Source organism: Helianthus annuus, chromosome 9 (assembly GCF_002127325.2).
Source record: "Helianthus annuus cultivar XRQ/B chromosome 9, HanXRQr2.0-SUNRISE, whole genome shotgun sequence".
NCBI lineage: Eukaryota > Viridiplantae > Streptophyta > Magnoliopsida > Asterales > Asteraceae > Helianthus > Helianthus annuus.
In genome coordinates, this window is record NC_035441.2 from 165,153,379 (window position 1) to 165,169,083 (window position 15,705).

General features: G+C 37.0%; 2 protein-coding genes across 2 annotated transcripts; one reads left to right on the plus strand and one right to left on the minus strand.

Moving 5' to 3' along the window:
* Positions 1-1,979: 1,979 nt before the first annotated feature.
* LOC110879392 (probable inactive receptor kinase At5g67200) lies at positions 1,980-5,184 on the plus strand. The gene is made up of 2 exons (XM_022127843.2): positions 1,980-3,576; positions 4,426-5,184. The coding sequence occupies exons 1-2, from the start codon at positions 2,157-2,159 to the stop codon at positions 4,983-4,985; spliced, it is 1,980 nt and encodes a 659-aa protein (XP_021983535.1). The 5' UTR covers positions 1,980-2,156; the 3' UTR covers positions 4,986-5,184.
* Positions 5,185-7,165: 1,981 nt separating this feature from the next.
* Positions 7,166-13,677, minus strand: LOC110879393 (kinesin-like protein KIN-4A). Its single transcript, XM_022127844.2, has 24 exons — positions 13,263-13,677; positions 12,737-12,883; positions 12,510-12,659; positions 12,184-12,437; positions 11,919-12,097; positions 11,693-11,817; positions 11,562-11,598; positions 11,272-11,471; positions 11,071-11,187; positions 10,914-10,992; positions 10,697-10,809; positions 10,519-10,617; positions 10,217-10,447; positions 10,055-10,135; positions 9,893-9,964; positions 9,719-9,809; positions 9,605-9,636; positions 9,435-9,532; positions 9,266-9,364; positions 8,960-9,181; positions 8,717-8,882; positions 8,052-8,207; positions 7,626-7,970; positions 7,166-7,540 (listed from the first exon to the last, which is right to left on the minus strand). The coding sequence occupies exons 1-23, from the start codon at positions 13,401-13,403 to the stop codon at positions 7,731-7,733; spliced, it is 3,129 nt and encodes a 1,042-aa protein (XP_021983536.1). The 5' UTR covers positions 13,404-13,677; the 3' UTR covers positions 7,166-7,540; positions 7,626-7,730.
* Positions 13,678-15,705: the final 2,028 nt, after the last annotated feature.

Consider the following 15,705-nt stretch of genomic DNA (forward strand, 5'->3'; position numbering starts at 1 on the left):
TCGTAGTGAATCTTCAAAGAAAAAACTTTTGGCATCCCACCTGTAAACAACATTCAATGATTGAGGTGTCATGACATTCACATTACAAGTTTCTTGCAAAATTGTACAAAATTTGGGGAATTGAACAAGATACAATACTTACCATACTTAGCTTCGTAATCGAAGGGTTCGTCTTCGTGTCTGAGTCATTGTCGTTGTTCAAACCTTAAATCGTAAAGAACTATGAACAGTGAATACGAAAGGGTGTCTTATGAATGAGGGTTTAAATTTTTACGTAATGTTATAATGATATCCACTATTCAAGTTTTTAAAAGGAAGGACATGTTGTTGGATGATTATACCCTCACGTTTTTTTTGCACGTGAGGGTGTTGGAGTTATATTTAACCAGGGAATTAACATTAATACCCTTATATGTCAAAAATGAAAAGTTAGTATCCTAGAAAGTAATTTTAAACTATTAATACCTTGAAATGTTACTTTATGTAAATCATTGTGACTAATTATATAATTAACTCTAAATAGTCCTTCACATCTAAACTAAATTATTTTTCATGATTATGCATGGAGAACACAAAGGACAAAGGTGCATTGGTAAATATTATCTAATTTATGTATTTTGTTTGTAAAATAATTCTTTATATATAACATATCTTCAAAGGACTCGTAAAAGTGGTACTGTTACAATTCAAACACAAAAAGAGTTAAAAGAAACAAAAAGTGACTAAACATTTTGAAACAATTCAAACTACTTAGCCAAGCTTTATATTTCTTTAGCTAAACATGTGACTGAAGTTTTAGTTCTTTTTATATATTTAAATTTTGATAATAATATAACATCCTTGTAGATGAAGAATATTTTTATGTACGATTCACGCGAATAGTTAATTAAGAACAAAATAAGATAAATGACGAGGTATGACCTAGTTCACCTAATAACAAACTGGTCAACATCTATTTTGACTTAATCGAAAGAGAAAAACCTTAACCACCAATCACTACAAATACATGAGACCAAGTCAAAGGTAATTTGTTCACTCCGTCGATATACACACTCTCTCTCTCTCTCTCTAAACACCTTAGTTCTACCAAACACGAATACTTATTCTCATGCTGAAGGGTGGTCAAAGGATAACCCCATTCCTGTGAAGAGTCCTAACGGCGTTCTGTTTTGCAAATCCAAGTTCCGATTATTGTTGTAGAAGATAAACCAGATTCACTCGAAAGATCCTTAGTCTAGGTGCATGTTTCTTCAATAAATAATTCGAAAGATGAAGGTCTATTAAAGATTCTACATATTGTGTGTTAAACGTGACTAAGTCGAGTTTAGTCCATCTGTACTTCTAATTGATAAAACTAACTAATAAACGCCCCTAACACGTCTTAAACACTATCTTAGGAATGTTGTATTCTTTATGGTCACTTGATATTACATTAAGTCATTAACCACCAATATTCGGTGGAGTCGGTGTGATAATGTACAGGTCATTGAAACATGAACGTACAAATCGTCAAAACTGCTTAAAAGTTTTATTTTATTACCGAGGTTTTTTTCCTCTTGCAACCTTCAAAATATGATATTTTAAATAGCGTGCTTACTTTTATTACTGTTTCAATGCAACCTCATTATCAGGCTATGGGGGCGTGGGTTGGGACATTATTTACCATATAGGACCATTTATTAAATGGTACACCGCCCCTTCCTTAATTGATGATGGTTCATATATGGATTGAACCATGTTTACCACCCTCCTATGATTTTAAGACAAAAGTGTATTAAAAAAACAAAATAGATAATGGCTTTGATCATGATTACACCATTAAAATAATGGTTTTAGATGATATATTAGAGATGAGTGATATAACACCTGGTACGTAATTAACATCCATAACCTCAATAATCTAAGAAAAGAAGTGACGAAGCAAAGTGAATCTATTTCCCGAATTTTAAATTAAAGCCATATTTAAAACAAACTCCCATGATTCACCAAATCCAAACCCATGTCCTCTTTTTCTATATTTTCCTCATCCAAAAACCATTCACGTGATAGATATTCTTCCCTCTTCCCCCTTCCACCTTCCTGTGTATTATTATTATTATTATTTGCAGGTCCCCTCCCATGGCGTCCTCCTCTAATCTCCCCCACCACCATTAACCATGATATCCACCAACACCATCATCTTCCTCTTCTTCACCCTCTTTCCCTCAGCATTAACCCTCTCACCACCACCACCTCCTCCCGACGCATTATCCATTCTAGCCTTCACATCCAAAGCTGACCTCCACAACAACCTACCGTTCTCCATCAACACAACCTCCACTCACTGCAAATGGCAAGGCGTACAATGCCAGTCAAACGGTAAAGTCATCCGTCTCGTTCTCGAAAACCTACACCTCACCGGCGTTTTCGCATCCAACACATTAACTCTTCTCGACCAGTTACGAGTACTCAGCCTCCAAAACAACTCTCTCACCGGCACCATACCAGACCTCACCAGACTTATCAACCTCAAAACACTGTTTCTCAACCACAACCGTTTCTCCGGTACCATTCCGGTTTCAATCTCATCTCTTCACCGTCTTAAAACCCTAGATCTGTCCTTCAACAGATTATCCGGTCCTATTCCTGTCAATATTACTAATCTAGACCGGTTGAACTATCTCCGGCTCGATTCTAACCGTCTTAACGGTTCTGTTCCTCCTCTGAATCACTCGTCTCTTCAGATCTTTAACGTCTCGTTCAATAAGCTGTCCGGTCCGGTTCCGGTGACTCCGACGCTAGCTAACTTCACTACGACGTCGTTTTCACACAATCCTGGACTTTGCGGTGAGATCGTCCGTACTGAATGCAGCTTCATCGGTCCGTTCTTCGGTAAAAACGCCACGTCATCATCTTCAACATCAGCACCACCACCTGGAATAATGTTAGGACAAAGCGCACAGTTGCAAGAAGGAATCCAGAACATTCAAAATCACAACTCAGATTCAAGTAACCACAAACGATTAGCGTTAATTCTAGGCTTCTCCAGTGGCGTAGTTCTACTACTTTGTTCTGTTATGTGTTTACTTCTATCAACCAAATCATCATCAAAGAAGAATAAGAATAATGGAAACATCGTGTCAACGACGAGTGAGATGATGGAACTGGCGGAAGCTGCTGACGCTGCAGCTGACGTGATCAGGATACATGAAACAAACGAGCTAGAAGAGAAGGTGAAGAAGGTGCAGAACGGGATAGCGATGAGGAAGAGCGGGAATTTAGTGTTTAGTGCGGGTGAAACGCAGGTGTATAGTATAGAACAGTTGATGAGAGCAAATGCTGAGTTGTTGGGGAGGGGGTCGTTGGCGAGTACGTATAAAGCGGTGCTGGAGAATGGTTCGATTGTGTGTGTGAAGCGGTTAGATGGTTCGAGGATGTGTGGGACCAGTAAGGAGATGTTTGAGAGGCACATGGATGCGGTTGGTGGGTTGCGCCACCCGAATTTGGTCCCGCTTAGAGCGTATTTTCAGGCCAAGGAAGAGAGGTTGCTGGTTTATGATTATCAGGCTAATGGGAGTTTGTTTTCTCTCATTCATGGTGAGTTTGTTAAATTTACTTTTGAGTTGAGTTAACTCAGTTGGATGGTTTAGGTCCGGGTTGACTCGGTGTAGCTGGTTAGTCAAATCTATGACTAGATATTTCACACGTGGATTATTTTGTTGTTTTGTGAATATTATTATTTTTACCCTCGCTAGAGTCTATTGGAATCTTTCAGACTTGCAGGTTGGTGGGTTGTTATTGAAAGTGATGCACAAATTTTTGTAAAATAAGTTGGTATGTTTTAAAAATAGCCATGACACTCGCACTAGTGTTCTAAATGTCACTTGACATAATTTTCACATATTAAAGTCCTAAAAAATGAAAATGTCTTTTTAAAAATGTTTAAACAAATAAGATTGTATAATTTTAATTTTACAAAAAAATTGATAATTTATGACATGTTGATCAATTTAAGAGGTGCTGAGTTTTTATTTTACATATATTTTTCTAAGTAAATGCATTATAAACAAGTTGTAGGGGCTTTAATATAGAAAAGAAATAGGTCGATTAACTAACATTTATGTGTTTTTTGCATGTTTAGGCAAAATGTGAAAGCATGTTGGGTTTTCATCATAGTTACCATTTTATTGGGTTTTCGTGATATTAACCATTTTTATTGGGATTTTATGATCAACCATTTTAATTCTTATATTTAAACTTTTTATGTTGTCATATTTCTTTTGAAAATTTAGTATTCTGCTAGCTTTTCATTTATTGATCACGTATCTTTATTTTCATCAGTATTCTGTTGGAATGTACTTTTCACGTGTATTTGTTTAATTTAATTTTACGTATGTTATGTGATAAATATTAATGATTTTGTCATTACAATTGTAATATATGCAGGGTCAAAGTCAACGAGAGCAAAGCCTTTGCATTGGACATCATGCTTGAAAATAGCAGAAGACGTGGCACAAGGCCTATCTTACATCCACCAAGCATGGAGGCTTGTTCACGGCAACCTTAAGTTATCAAATGTCCTCCTAGGTTCCGATTTCGAAGCCTGTCTCTCCGACTACTGTCTTTCGGCCCTAGTAGACAGCGGCGGCGGCAATGTTGATTCTGATTCTGCAGCCTATGAGGCACCAGAAACACGCAAGTTAAACCACCAGCCAACAGCCAAGTCCGATGTCTACTCATTCGGGGTTCTACTGCTTGAGCTTTTAACTGGGAAGCCTGCGGCGGAGCACCCGCATTTGACGCCAGATGATATGGTGAATTGGGTACGGTCAATGAGGGCCATGAATGGCGGAGAGGACAACCGGCTGATTATGATGGTTGAGGTGGCGTTAGTGTGTAGGGTGAGCTCGCCGGAGCAGAGACCCACCATGTGGGAAGTATTAAAGATGATTCAGGAGATCAAGGAAGTTGCTGTAACAGAGGAACTAAATGAGACCTTATTGTGAAGCAATTTGCCCTTTTTTATTATTATTTTTTTTAGTTTTTTATGTGTTGTAAAGATTCGGGTTCCAAAAATGAAGTTATGATGATGAGAGAACAATTATTGCATGATGGGTCGTGGGGTAGAATGCATGTTCACTTCCAAATCAAACGTACCCTTAAATGCTTTTGTTAATGTTAATCTTTTTTTTTTTTTTTGCTCCATGATATTCATAAGTTATCTTTTTACATCTTTTTGTTAATAACTGAATAGTATAGTTTTATTAAACAATTTATCTTTTTTAGACAACCGTTAAGTAGAGTGATTCTAAGTGGTATAGGTCCACGGTGGTTCATCCTTGCAATGTCTAGAGTCTAGACAGGTCAACAAGCGATGAAGCGAAGAACAAAACCAAAATGACCATGCTGACATGCACAAATGTTCAGCAAACCCAAAATGACCATGCTGACACGCACAAATGTTCATCCGTACATCAATTATCAATAAATGAGGGTCCAGTGATTTCCCATCTTTTGTTTGCTGACGATGCCATTATTGTGGGTGAGTGGTCGAGGAGGAATGTCATTAACATGGCTAGGTTATAAGGTGCTTTTACTATGCAAAGTCTAGCTTGTATGGAGTTGGAGTTCACCAAAATGAAGTGTCAGATATGGCTAATGGGACTAAGTGTGAAGCTGATTCGCTTCCGTGTGTTTATCTCGGGCTACGAATCGGTTCAAACATGAACCGTATTCAGAATTGGGATCCGGTGTTCGATGTTTTCGATAAGAGATTGTCGGGATGGAAGTCGTCTACTTTATCGGTGGAAGGAAGGTTGACCATCCTAAAATCTGTCCTAGAAACTATCCATATATATTTTTTTCGCTTTATAAGGCTCCTCAAAGTGTGATTGATAAACTGGAAGCAAAGCGAAGAAATTTTTTTTGGGGTGAAAACAAGATGAGTTGGGTGTGTTGGGACAATATTACAAAGCCGAAGGACGCAGGTGAATTAGGGCTCACGCCTCTTAGAGATGCAAACATCGCACTCCTCTCGAAATGGTGGTCGTGGTTTATGAACGAAACAAATGCGCTCTGGAGAAAAGTTATTGGGTCCTTGCATCTTTCAAATAGATCCTGGCCCTTTCTCCCTCACGCAAAAAATAGCTCCGGTGTTTGGACGTCGATTGCAAAAGTGGAAAATTATTTGGCTAGTCATAATGTTTTTTTTTTTCTAATCTGATTAAAGGGGTGGCCAGGCGGGGTGATAAAATACGGTTCGGATCGATACTTGGTCAGCTCAAGAGCCGCTAAAAATTCTCTTCCCAAACATTTTTAAACAGGAAAGAAACAAAGGTTGCTTGATTGAAGATTGTGTCATCAAAGATGAGTAGAATTATGTTTGGAAATGGAGGCGGAAAAATTCAAATTTATCCATTGATGAGAGCAGGGAACTAGATGGGTGCCAAAGCCTTTTACAAAATGTATGTCTCTCTGATGCTTCAGACCGCTGGGTGTGGGTAGACAAGGAGGGGCTGTTCTCAGTAGCCTCTATGAAGAAGGTCCTGTTCGAAAAACACCTGAACGATTCCCATTTTATTATGGACTGGAACAATTGGATCCCGAAAAAAGTAAACATTCTGGCATGGAAGGCGGAGATGGATCGGCTCCCAACTCGATGTGCTTTGGCTAGAAGAAATGTGAATGTGGAGTCGGCCTTATGTAAGTGGTGCGGAGAATACGACGAAACAAGCGACCATATTTTTTCTTCATGCTATATTTCCACTATAATTTTGCATTCTCGGTTCGGGATGTTATCACAAGAGTTTAAAGATGGATCGGGTCAAAAGAAAGATCGTTCAAGGTATCATAATGACGGCTTGTTGGGTATGTGGAAAGCGAGAAACGAGCTAATTTTCTCAAACAAGGAAACAAATATCACGAAGATTATCGAAGATATAAAGTGACTAAGATACTTATGGATACAGAATAGGTCTTCGTCACTTCGTGTAAGGAGTTATCATGGAGAAATTGGTGTAACTTTAGTTTGTAATGTTTTGCGGGTGTTTATTTATTTTTTTTGGTCTAGCGTCTTGCTAGTCGCGCTGTTTTATGAAATCGCCGTTCAAAAAAAAAAAAAAAAGACCATCTGACCATCTATACGTGTACGTATGCATCCATCCATGACTTATCTCACCCAACAACATTGAAAAATTAAAATGGAGAGTATTGTAAGCAAACATTACAAATATGTATTTTCTGCCATTGTTAATAAATGTCTTAACAGTTTCCAACAAAATCACTATCTTCTGCACTCACACAACAATTGCCTAGAAACAAATTAGCAATACAACTACCAACAACACTTATGTTTCCAAAAATTCAAACCAGAAAACACATCAACACACTATTTCATCTGGGGAAAGACATCAAAAAGGGTCCATGAAATAAATCTCCCATATCACAAGATGCAGCAGCCCCAGCAGCTAGCTATGTTTCAATACTATAAACTTACCTATTCCAGATCAGCACATCAAACAACCATCTACAAGCACACAACACGTCACCTTATAATATCACACTGCACCAGATAAAGTCAAAGTTAACCGCTTTATATGCATACGTCAACACTCAACACACAATTAGTGCTACAAATGTTTTGTTACCTGCGCTTATTTCCATAATCGTCGCTATACTTTATGTTGGAGTTGAACGCGTGGTGAAAGACGAACGAATATACAATAGAAATATATATATATATATATTTAAACTTAATGTCTATGGTACATGATTTCAGAAGAAGCTGGCAGCGGACGAGGTTTCGATCGCATGATTGTTTCGTCACTGTGTTTGATGAGCTCCGAAAGTCTCCATGGTTTCTGCCATTTCCATTTGAACTGTAATAGCCATTGATGATGACTCCTTTTCCACCTCCACAGTTTCCCCGAGGAATGGCCCACCAGTGCCAGCTGGCCCAGCTTCTTCATCGACAGCTGGCTCATGGGTACCATCTGCATTCACATATCCTTATTCATCAAGCTACATAAATGACTAAATTCATTATGCTAGTAATTATTATTCAAGACACTAACCTTTCGTTTTGGGTCAGTAAAGGCTGCTGATTCTCTCACTGAACCGTTAACTATGCCCGCTGTGTATTTCAGCTGTTTGGGTACCGGAACGGAGTTTGGAGATAACGGACCACTCTTTTCATCAGCCACATGTTTCAGTGAATTGTGAGAGTTACCCTGTGTTTAATAACATGTTAGGAATTAATAAACAAAAATTTTATTTATTATAGAGTAAAATGCCGTTTTCGTCCCTGAGGTTTGGTTAGTTTTGCGATTTTCGCCCGAAGGTATGCTTTTCCGCATCCGGATCCAAAAGGTTTGAAATCTTGCCATTTCATCAGGCTCGTTAACTCCATCCAGTTCTCTGTTAATTCAGGGGTATTTTCGTCATTTTTGTTAACTTAAAAGGGCAATTCGCTATATTGAATACTTGTACATAAAGTGAAAAAGACCGAATTGCCCTTTAAGTTAACAAAAAAAAAGACGGAAATACCCGACTTAACGGAGAAAGACGGATGAAGTTAACGAGCCGGTTGAAAATAGCAAGATTTCAAACATTTTGGATCCAGATGCGAAAAACAAACCTTTGGGCGAAAGTCGCAAAACTGGCTAAATGTTGGGACGAAAATGACAATTTACTCTATATATTATCCAGAATGTTTTGAAGATTTCAAGAAGTGATTTACCGAAGCTGATGAAGCCAATGCGATCGAGACAGCTTGTTGTTCCCGTACTTTGAGCTCCTTTTCGACTTCCTTTCGTCTTAATTCACTCTGACTTAATAAACCGACGAGCTCTTGTAACTGTTCTTCCATTTCCTTCATTTCGATATCTTTCTCCCATGATTGGCACCTATTTCAAACACTAGAAATCAGTATCTTACGACTTACCTATTTGATGCGTTTTATAACAAATTAGAAAACAGTTACCTGGCATCTGCAAGAGAATTGAACATATATTGAAGCAGGTTTTTGGCATCAGCCATTGAACGAAGCTGATTCCAACGGCCACGATTGGCAAAAGCACGTTCTCGTTCTTCAGCTTCAGAGAGTTGTGTAGCCATGAACACAAGTGAGTTTGATGAAATGCTTAACATGCTCTCTAATGAAGATATTCTTGACATTCTAGCTTCAGGTGACAACGATGAAGCCCTGAATCATGTTAATCGGGCTGAATTTAGTTTTTGTGAGGTTTAAGGAAACAGTTGTGTAACAAATATAGTAAACTGTTTATACCTAGAGAAACCATTTTTTCCTCTCGGAGGACTAATTCCTTTAGAAGCAAATTCATCCACTTGTCTAAGAACAGCTAGCTCCTCAGCCAGTGCAGCACGGCTGCCAAATTAAATAACCAAAATAAGAAAAAAAAATTCTGTATTTTTATTATAATAAACTATAGGCATACACTTGGCTTTGTTTCTCATATTCATGTCGAACTTCATGAACGTTCACCATTACTTCCACCTCATGATCAAGCCAACGCTGCAATGATTTCTCGTTACTCTGAAAAAAGATAATTTGATTTAATAAAAGTGAATTAAAGGTTCTTAAATTTAACTAGCAGTAATTGATTACCTGTACATTTGTTCCGTTTCCAGGGCTAGTCACTACAAAACAAAAACAGCACGGTCAAAAGTCAAATAACAAAAAATAAAGATTTAGTTGTTGGTGTCAAAAGTCAAACCAAACCTGAGTTGTCACGGGTTGACTTCCGGGCCTCTAGTAATTCTTTGAGCCTCTTTGTAGCCATTGCAGCCTCTTCTGTCTTTCTTTGAAGAACCTTTAGTGATAGTATATGAATGAGACATTGCAAATTTCTTATTTAAATATAAAGAAAACTATGGATGATGATTATAGTCGAACCATTTTCTGGCGTTGATTTAGAGCTTGCAATTTGTGCCTCTCATATTCATTCCTCCGCCCTTCTTTCTTTAGCTGCAATTGTATACCAAAACGATTCCATATAAATTAGCAAGAAATTTTACTAGTATAAGCGGAGTTTGGAAAAAAAAAGCAAATACATGCCTGGAGTAATTCTTTTTCTCGAGATGCCTTCCATTGTCGAAATTGTTCAGCTTCTTGCTTGATTCTGTGTTGTAGTTGAACCTACAAACTCGTATAATTTAGCACCAAATATCACCCGCGTAAAGTATAAACATAGGTTTTTCAAAAAAAAAAAAAAACAACCTTTTGTGCCTTGATGTATTGTATCTCATCTTGCAACTTTTTTGCTGCTTCATCACTCTTTTGCTTTTGCTTCGTAACGATTACTTGACTGTCTTTTTTCTTCTTGAGATCCTGAATTTGCGACTCGAGTGATTTCAACTTGTGGGAATGCAAATCTTGCAATTTTTGCGTTTGCCCGTCTGCAGTAGATGAAAGATTTTCGATTTCCGTCTGCAGTCGGTCCCTCTCTTTCTGCATCACAAAGTAGATAACAAAAGTTAACATCAAATATCAAAAATGGTAAAAAAGAGTTCACATATTACCTGTACTTCCCGTTTTTCTTCCTCGAGTTCCATTATTTTCTTCCCAAAATGTTGCTTAAGGGTCATTGTATCATATCCACCAAAAAGTTTCATCTCCGACTGCAGATAAAATGTATGTGTAATTAATAACTATTATAAAAGTAGAAATTCACAACAACAGAAAAAAACAATGTCACACCTCTTTCTGCTCTAAACGTTTATTCAACTCGTGTAGTTCTTTATCCATGGAGTCTTGTAGAAGAGTGTGCTCCCACTCTTTTGCTGCTGCTTCATCTATAACCGCAGAATCCCCTATATATACATCGTTTAGGTTAAAAAGATGTTATTAACCAAGATAATAGTTGATAGAGAACCTAAAGTTAAGAATTCAAGATCAGAAGAAACTCAAATCGTACCGTTTTCACTCATTTGATAATCAGACGAATCAACACTTTTTCTTAGCACTTCATTTTCCATGCAAAAAGAATCATCAACCTGTAACAAGTGTTTATTAACTTACATTTACACCAACTCATACAAATGATATTAAGTTATATTTACACCAATTCATACTTGATTATCATTCATTTCAGAATGATGAATGGCAATGCCTCGGCTTCTGTAAGCATGAAGTTCCCGACAAAGATCCTGATTAGTAGCTTCAAGCCAAGAAATCTTCTCCCTTAATGCCTGAAATAAAACACCAGATTTTTTTAATAATTCATAACTATATTTTTATGAATTAAGAATTATCACTCATGTTAACAGACGTACCTGTAATTCAAGTGTTGAACCACCACCACGAGCACAAAGTTCTGCCTGCAAACACTCTAATTGTTGTCTCATTTTTAACATTTCACTTGACATTGGATCTCTGTTCACCACCGGCTTATTTTGAATGTTCCTTGCACGATTAGCATACTTTAACGTGTTCAAAGTTTCCTCAGCGTTTATATCAGCCGGACTAACGCAAGCTGGGAACAAATAATTATTAAATTAACAATTTTATGCAAAATCTAATACCTTTGTAACAAAATAGTACAATTAGGATCTAAAAAAGTTACCAATCATAACAGTTCTGCTGTTTCCACCAAGTGAATCCTGCCATTTTAGTAAAGTATAAAAATCATCCAAAATTGAGTATGTATTATCTACAATACAATTCTTGTTCTAAGAAAAGTTTATCGTGTCGAACCTGTAAGAGGCGCGTAAGTTTGCTATCACGATATGGAACATGAGCACCTTCTTTCCGTTTCTTTTCATCGCCAAGAGCACTAATGACATTTCCGAGCGCAAGAAGGCCCTTGTTAATATGAACCCCTGTTTCCAAAACACACAAAAAAGAAGAAAAAAATCATGTTTGTATTTTTAGTATCAGGAATAGCGAACAGCCGAACACAACTAATACTCGTTATGAGTACCTTCTTTGAATCGCATGCCATCTGAACCTGTTCTTTTAGCCCGTTCTGATCCAGCAAGATCCACTAAATGCAACTTAGCACAAAGATACTCATCACTCATAGATTCATTCAAATTATTATCACCAGAATTTGTTTTGCGTATCTGTTCAACTGTGATGGTGAATATAGCATGTGAACGGCTACATAAAAGGTTAAGATATATAAGAACTTATGTATAGAAGAGATAGATTGAAAGATGCAAAAAAGTCAAACTAGAGTAATCAACCTTGACTGGTTATTCATATTTGTACTCCCGGTTGCCCTGCTCAACGATCCATGCTCCAAACAATCAGCCATTTCTTTTAGTGTTTGTACACTACATTCAGTAGATCCGGCAAGTGTTATGACACCGTTTGAATTTTCACGAATTTGTATCGGTGGCTTCCCGGGTATGTTGACTTTTCCTGGTTGACCATTTGGTGTCTCAGATTTGTTACTCGAGTTTGGATCCAGCAAGTCGCGTACTTCTTCTTTTAGAATCTTTAAACAAGAATCGTTTGGTTAAAACTTTAAGGATACATATTTACAAACTTAAACTTAACAATAGCATACCTCAATGAAAGAAACATGTAACTGGAATTCTATCTGGTCTTTTAAACTTTCGATCTTGTTAAATAAAGCATTCATCGCTTGAGGAATAAGGCCGGTTTGGGAACCGTCTTTGCAGCCAGAACCCATGGTGTATGTCTTGCCCGAACCGGTCTGTAAAATTTGAAATGTCAAATAATAATATCATCATGAACAACATAATATTGTTCATCTTAATTCCTTGAATATACCTGGCCATAAGCGAGAACAGTAGCATTATATCCTTGAAACAAACCATCAACAAGAGGAGCAACACACTCTTCAAACATGGAAGACGATGGAGTTCCGGTGCTACCATACACATGATCAAAAGTAAAAGAATGTGTACCTAATTGCACCTGCACCAGAATAACCAATAATTCATGTATTTGACCAATTAATCATTTCACACATTAACAAACACATCAAAATCAAACCTAATCATCCATGTAACAATCGTTAATCTACAATAAAATCTCAACAGAGACATGTGATTTCCTCATTAATGAGCAAACATTTCCATCACAATTAACAAAAACAACTGAATCAACTCTCAGATCATAAATTAAATATGATTTGCGATCAAATTAGTCAAAATTATAATAATAATTGAGTCACTTAACGTTAAGATCTACCGGATCTCTAATAACCTAGATTCAATTAACACTTAAGACGACACTAAAAACTAACCGAAATTATTATTATTATAGCGAGGAGAATAATAATCCGGTAATGAACCTGAGGTTTTCCTGGAACAACGGCGACACAATCCTTACAGGCTTGAAGCTTTTCGTCACCGATAAGCGGTCGAATGTGTACGGCTACTTTGACGCAACAATCCTCCATGGTTGATGCTGGTGGTGGTGGTGGAGATTCCATTACATTAAATCAGAAACAGAAGTAGATTTGGCGGAATGAGGATGAAGTTATGAGAATCGGAATAATGGCGGATAAGGAGGGAGAGAGTAATATCGGAAGTGTGTTGTATGAAGGGAAGGAAATCAGCTTCTTCTGGAGTTACAGATACGACGACATGAGAGAGAAATGTAAAGACATATGAGAGAGAGATGAGTGGAGTGCAGCAAAAGGGTGAGGGTGGGAGAGAGAGAGAGAGAAAGAGAGACTAAACTGTAACGACAGCATCCGCAACAACCTGTAAGTAGAACTTAATTAATATTTTTTATGTTTTTATTAATTTTTTTATTTGTCTGACTAAAAAATATAGGTGAATTTATTATAACTATAGGAATAGTCAATATAGGTTGTTTATATTTGAAAAATAATAAACTTGGAGCTCTTAATGTTAAGTTGTATAATACACAGGTTATATATATAGCTAGCAATTAAGAATTGAAAATTATAAATGGTATATTTAGATAGAATACAATTAAAATTATGTGTAAGTACCTTATGTAATTTATTAACTAATCGTTGACGCCAAACAAGATAAGTCGGAAAAAATATTACGTAAAATGGGTAAAAAATAAAAGTAAGAAAAAAATAATATTCATCTCTCATGTAGACAAGTGGGATAATTATTTATTTATTCAGTATAGATATAGATTTTATTAAAGTTAAACGTAATATATTAAAATGTTGTGTAAGCCTTCGAGGTATGGGGCGTTATGTCCATGCCACATCAGCCAATTATACACAATACCCCCCCCCCCTACCATACCACCGGCACCATCAGGGGGCGCTATTGACGGGATATGATTGCAATGACGAACAATGGTGAGATGTCTGTGTGTGAATGAGTGGGCGCCATTAATGAGAATGGGGCTTTATCACATGCCCTCCAAGTTAAAAAAAAAAAAAAAAACTATTGATAAGATGAATTTAAGGTGACACAATGAATCCTCGTTCAATCCCACTGACCTAAACATGGACAGATATTTTTTTAAGTAAGTAATTAATGAATTTTCTAGCAAAAATATATAAAAAAATTAGAAAAAAGTGTTGTGTTTACGTCAAGGCAGTGGGCATATGGTTTGTGTGTGGGTGGGGATGCCAGTAAAGCGTCTAAACCACACTTTCCCAAATTGCCCTTCTAACGGCTCTTCTCATCTTATTTGCTTTTTTACAGCCTCGCGCATTTCCCCGGGAATAATTATTGTTTTCTCAATGATACTGATAAAATAATGAATATTAAAATTTTTTTTAAAGGTAAACTTCATTCACAAACCAGCGGCTGACCAAAAAGCTACAACCAAAAAACAATTACATATTTACAAAAGCACACCAATCTCTCCACTCTATCCCTTTATGATTTGATCTATTCAGCCACCAAAGAAACCCTAACGTCTTGATCTCACTAATGAATATTAGAGAAAAGATCAAATAGGAAGTTAATTTTCACTAGGAAGGATAGGAAGCCATAGGATTATGACATGTGGCAAATTTTAAAATAAAGAGAAAGGGTATTTTAATCAATCGAACTCCTTCTTCTTCCTTTTTCAGAACCCAGTAAATTCAAAAACCCACCATTTTCAAAACCCACAATCTTCAACTATTTCTTCACTTTCTATCTCAATAATCACTACATTATAGTGCGATTTTCATCACCAATCAATGATTCAGAACCCGATCAACGTGTTCTTCAGCTTTTTTTTGAAGAAAACCCAGTTTAATTACATAAAAAAATCTCGTTTTTTCCAGTGATTTCGGAGATAATCACTCGATTCGTTCGATTCGAGCGTTGATAAGTGTTTCTATCATTCAAATTTTGTCAATTGATGAAGAAATCGGCTTCGATCCATGTAAGAAATTCTTTAATTTCATTTTCATGATCTGGGTTTTTTATTTAGTCATTGCGTTTTACGATCTTTGCGGGGGTCCGGGGACGGCAGCCCCCGGTAGCGGGGTCCCAGGGGCGGCAGCCCCTGGCGGGGTCCAAGGGCTGGCCATTGCGTTTCAGTCCATAATTTTCCATAAATTGGCTCATTTAGGTAAAAACACATTTTTTAGGTGTTTTCAGTCCATTGCGTTTTAGAATGAGTCATTTTTAAGTGTTTTCTGGCCATTGCGTTTTACATATAAGACATTTCTTGGTGTTTTTTGTGCATTGCGTTTTAGGTAAAACACTTTTTTATGTGTTTTCAGTCCATTGCGTTTTAGAAAACAGACATTTTAAGTGTATTCTGACCATTGCGTTTTACAAATAAGTCATTTCTTTGTGTTT

Excerpts from the sequence above, each read along its gene's own strand:
- LOC110879392 (XM_022127843.2), top strand. The coding sequence starts at position 2,157 with ATGATATCCACCAACACCATCATCTTCCTCTTCTTCACCCTCTTTCCC. Across the intron at positions 3,577-4,425 it reads TTTGTTTTCTCTCATTCATG|GGTCAAAGTCAACGAGAGCA; the intron begins GTGAGTTTGTTA and ends TAATATATGCAG.
- LOC110879393 (XM_022127844.2), bottom strand. The coding sequence starts at position 13,403 with ATGGAATCTCCACCACCACCACCAGCATCAACCATGGAGGATTGTTGC. Across the intron at positions 12,438-12,509 it reads TACATGTTTCTTTCATTGAG|ATTCTAAAAGAAGAAGTACG; the intron begins GTATGCTATTGT and ends TCTTGTTTAAAG. Across the intron at positions 10,448-10,518 it reads AAGAAAAACGGGAAGTACAG|AAAGAGAGGGACCGACTGCA; the intron begins GTAATATGTGAA and ends TTTGTGATGCAG.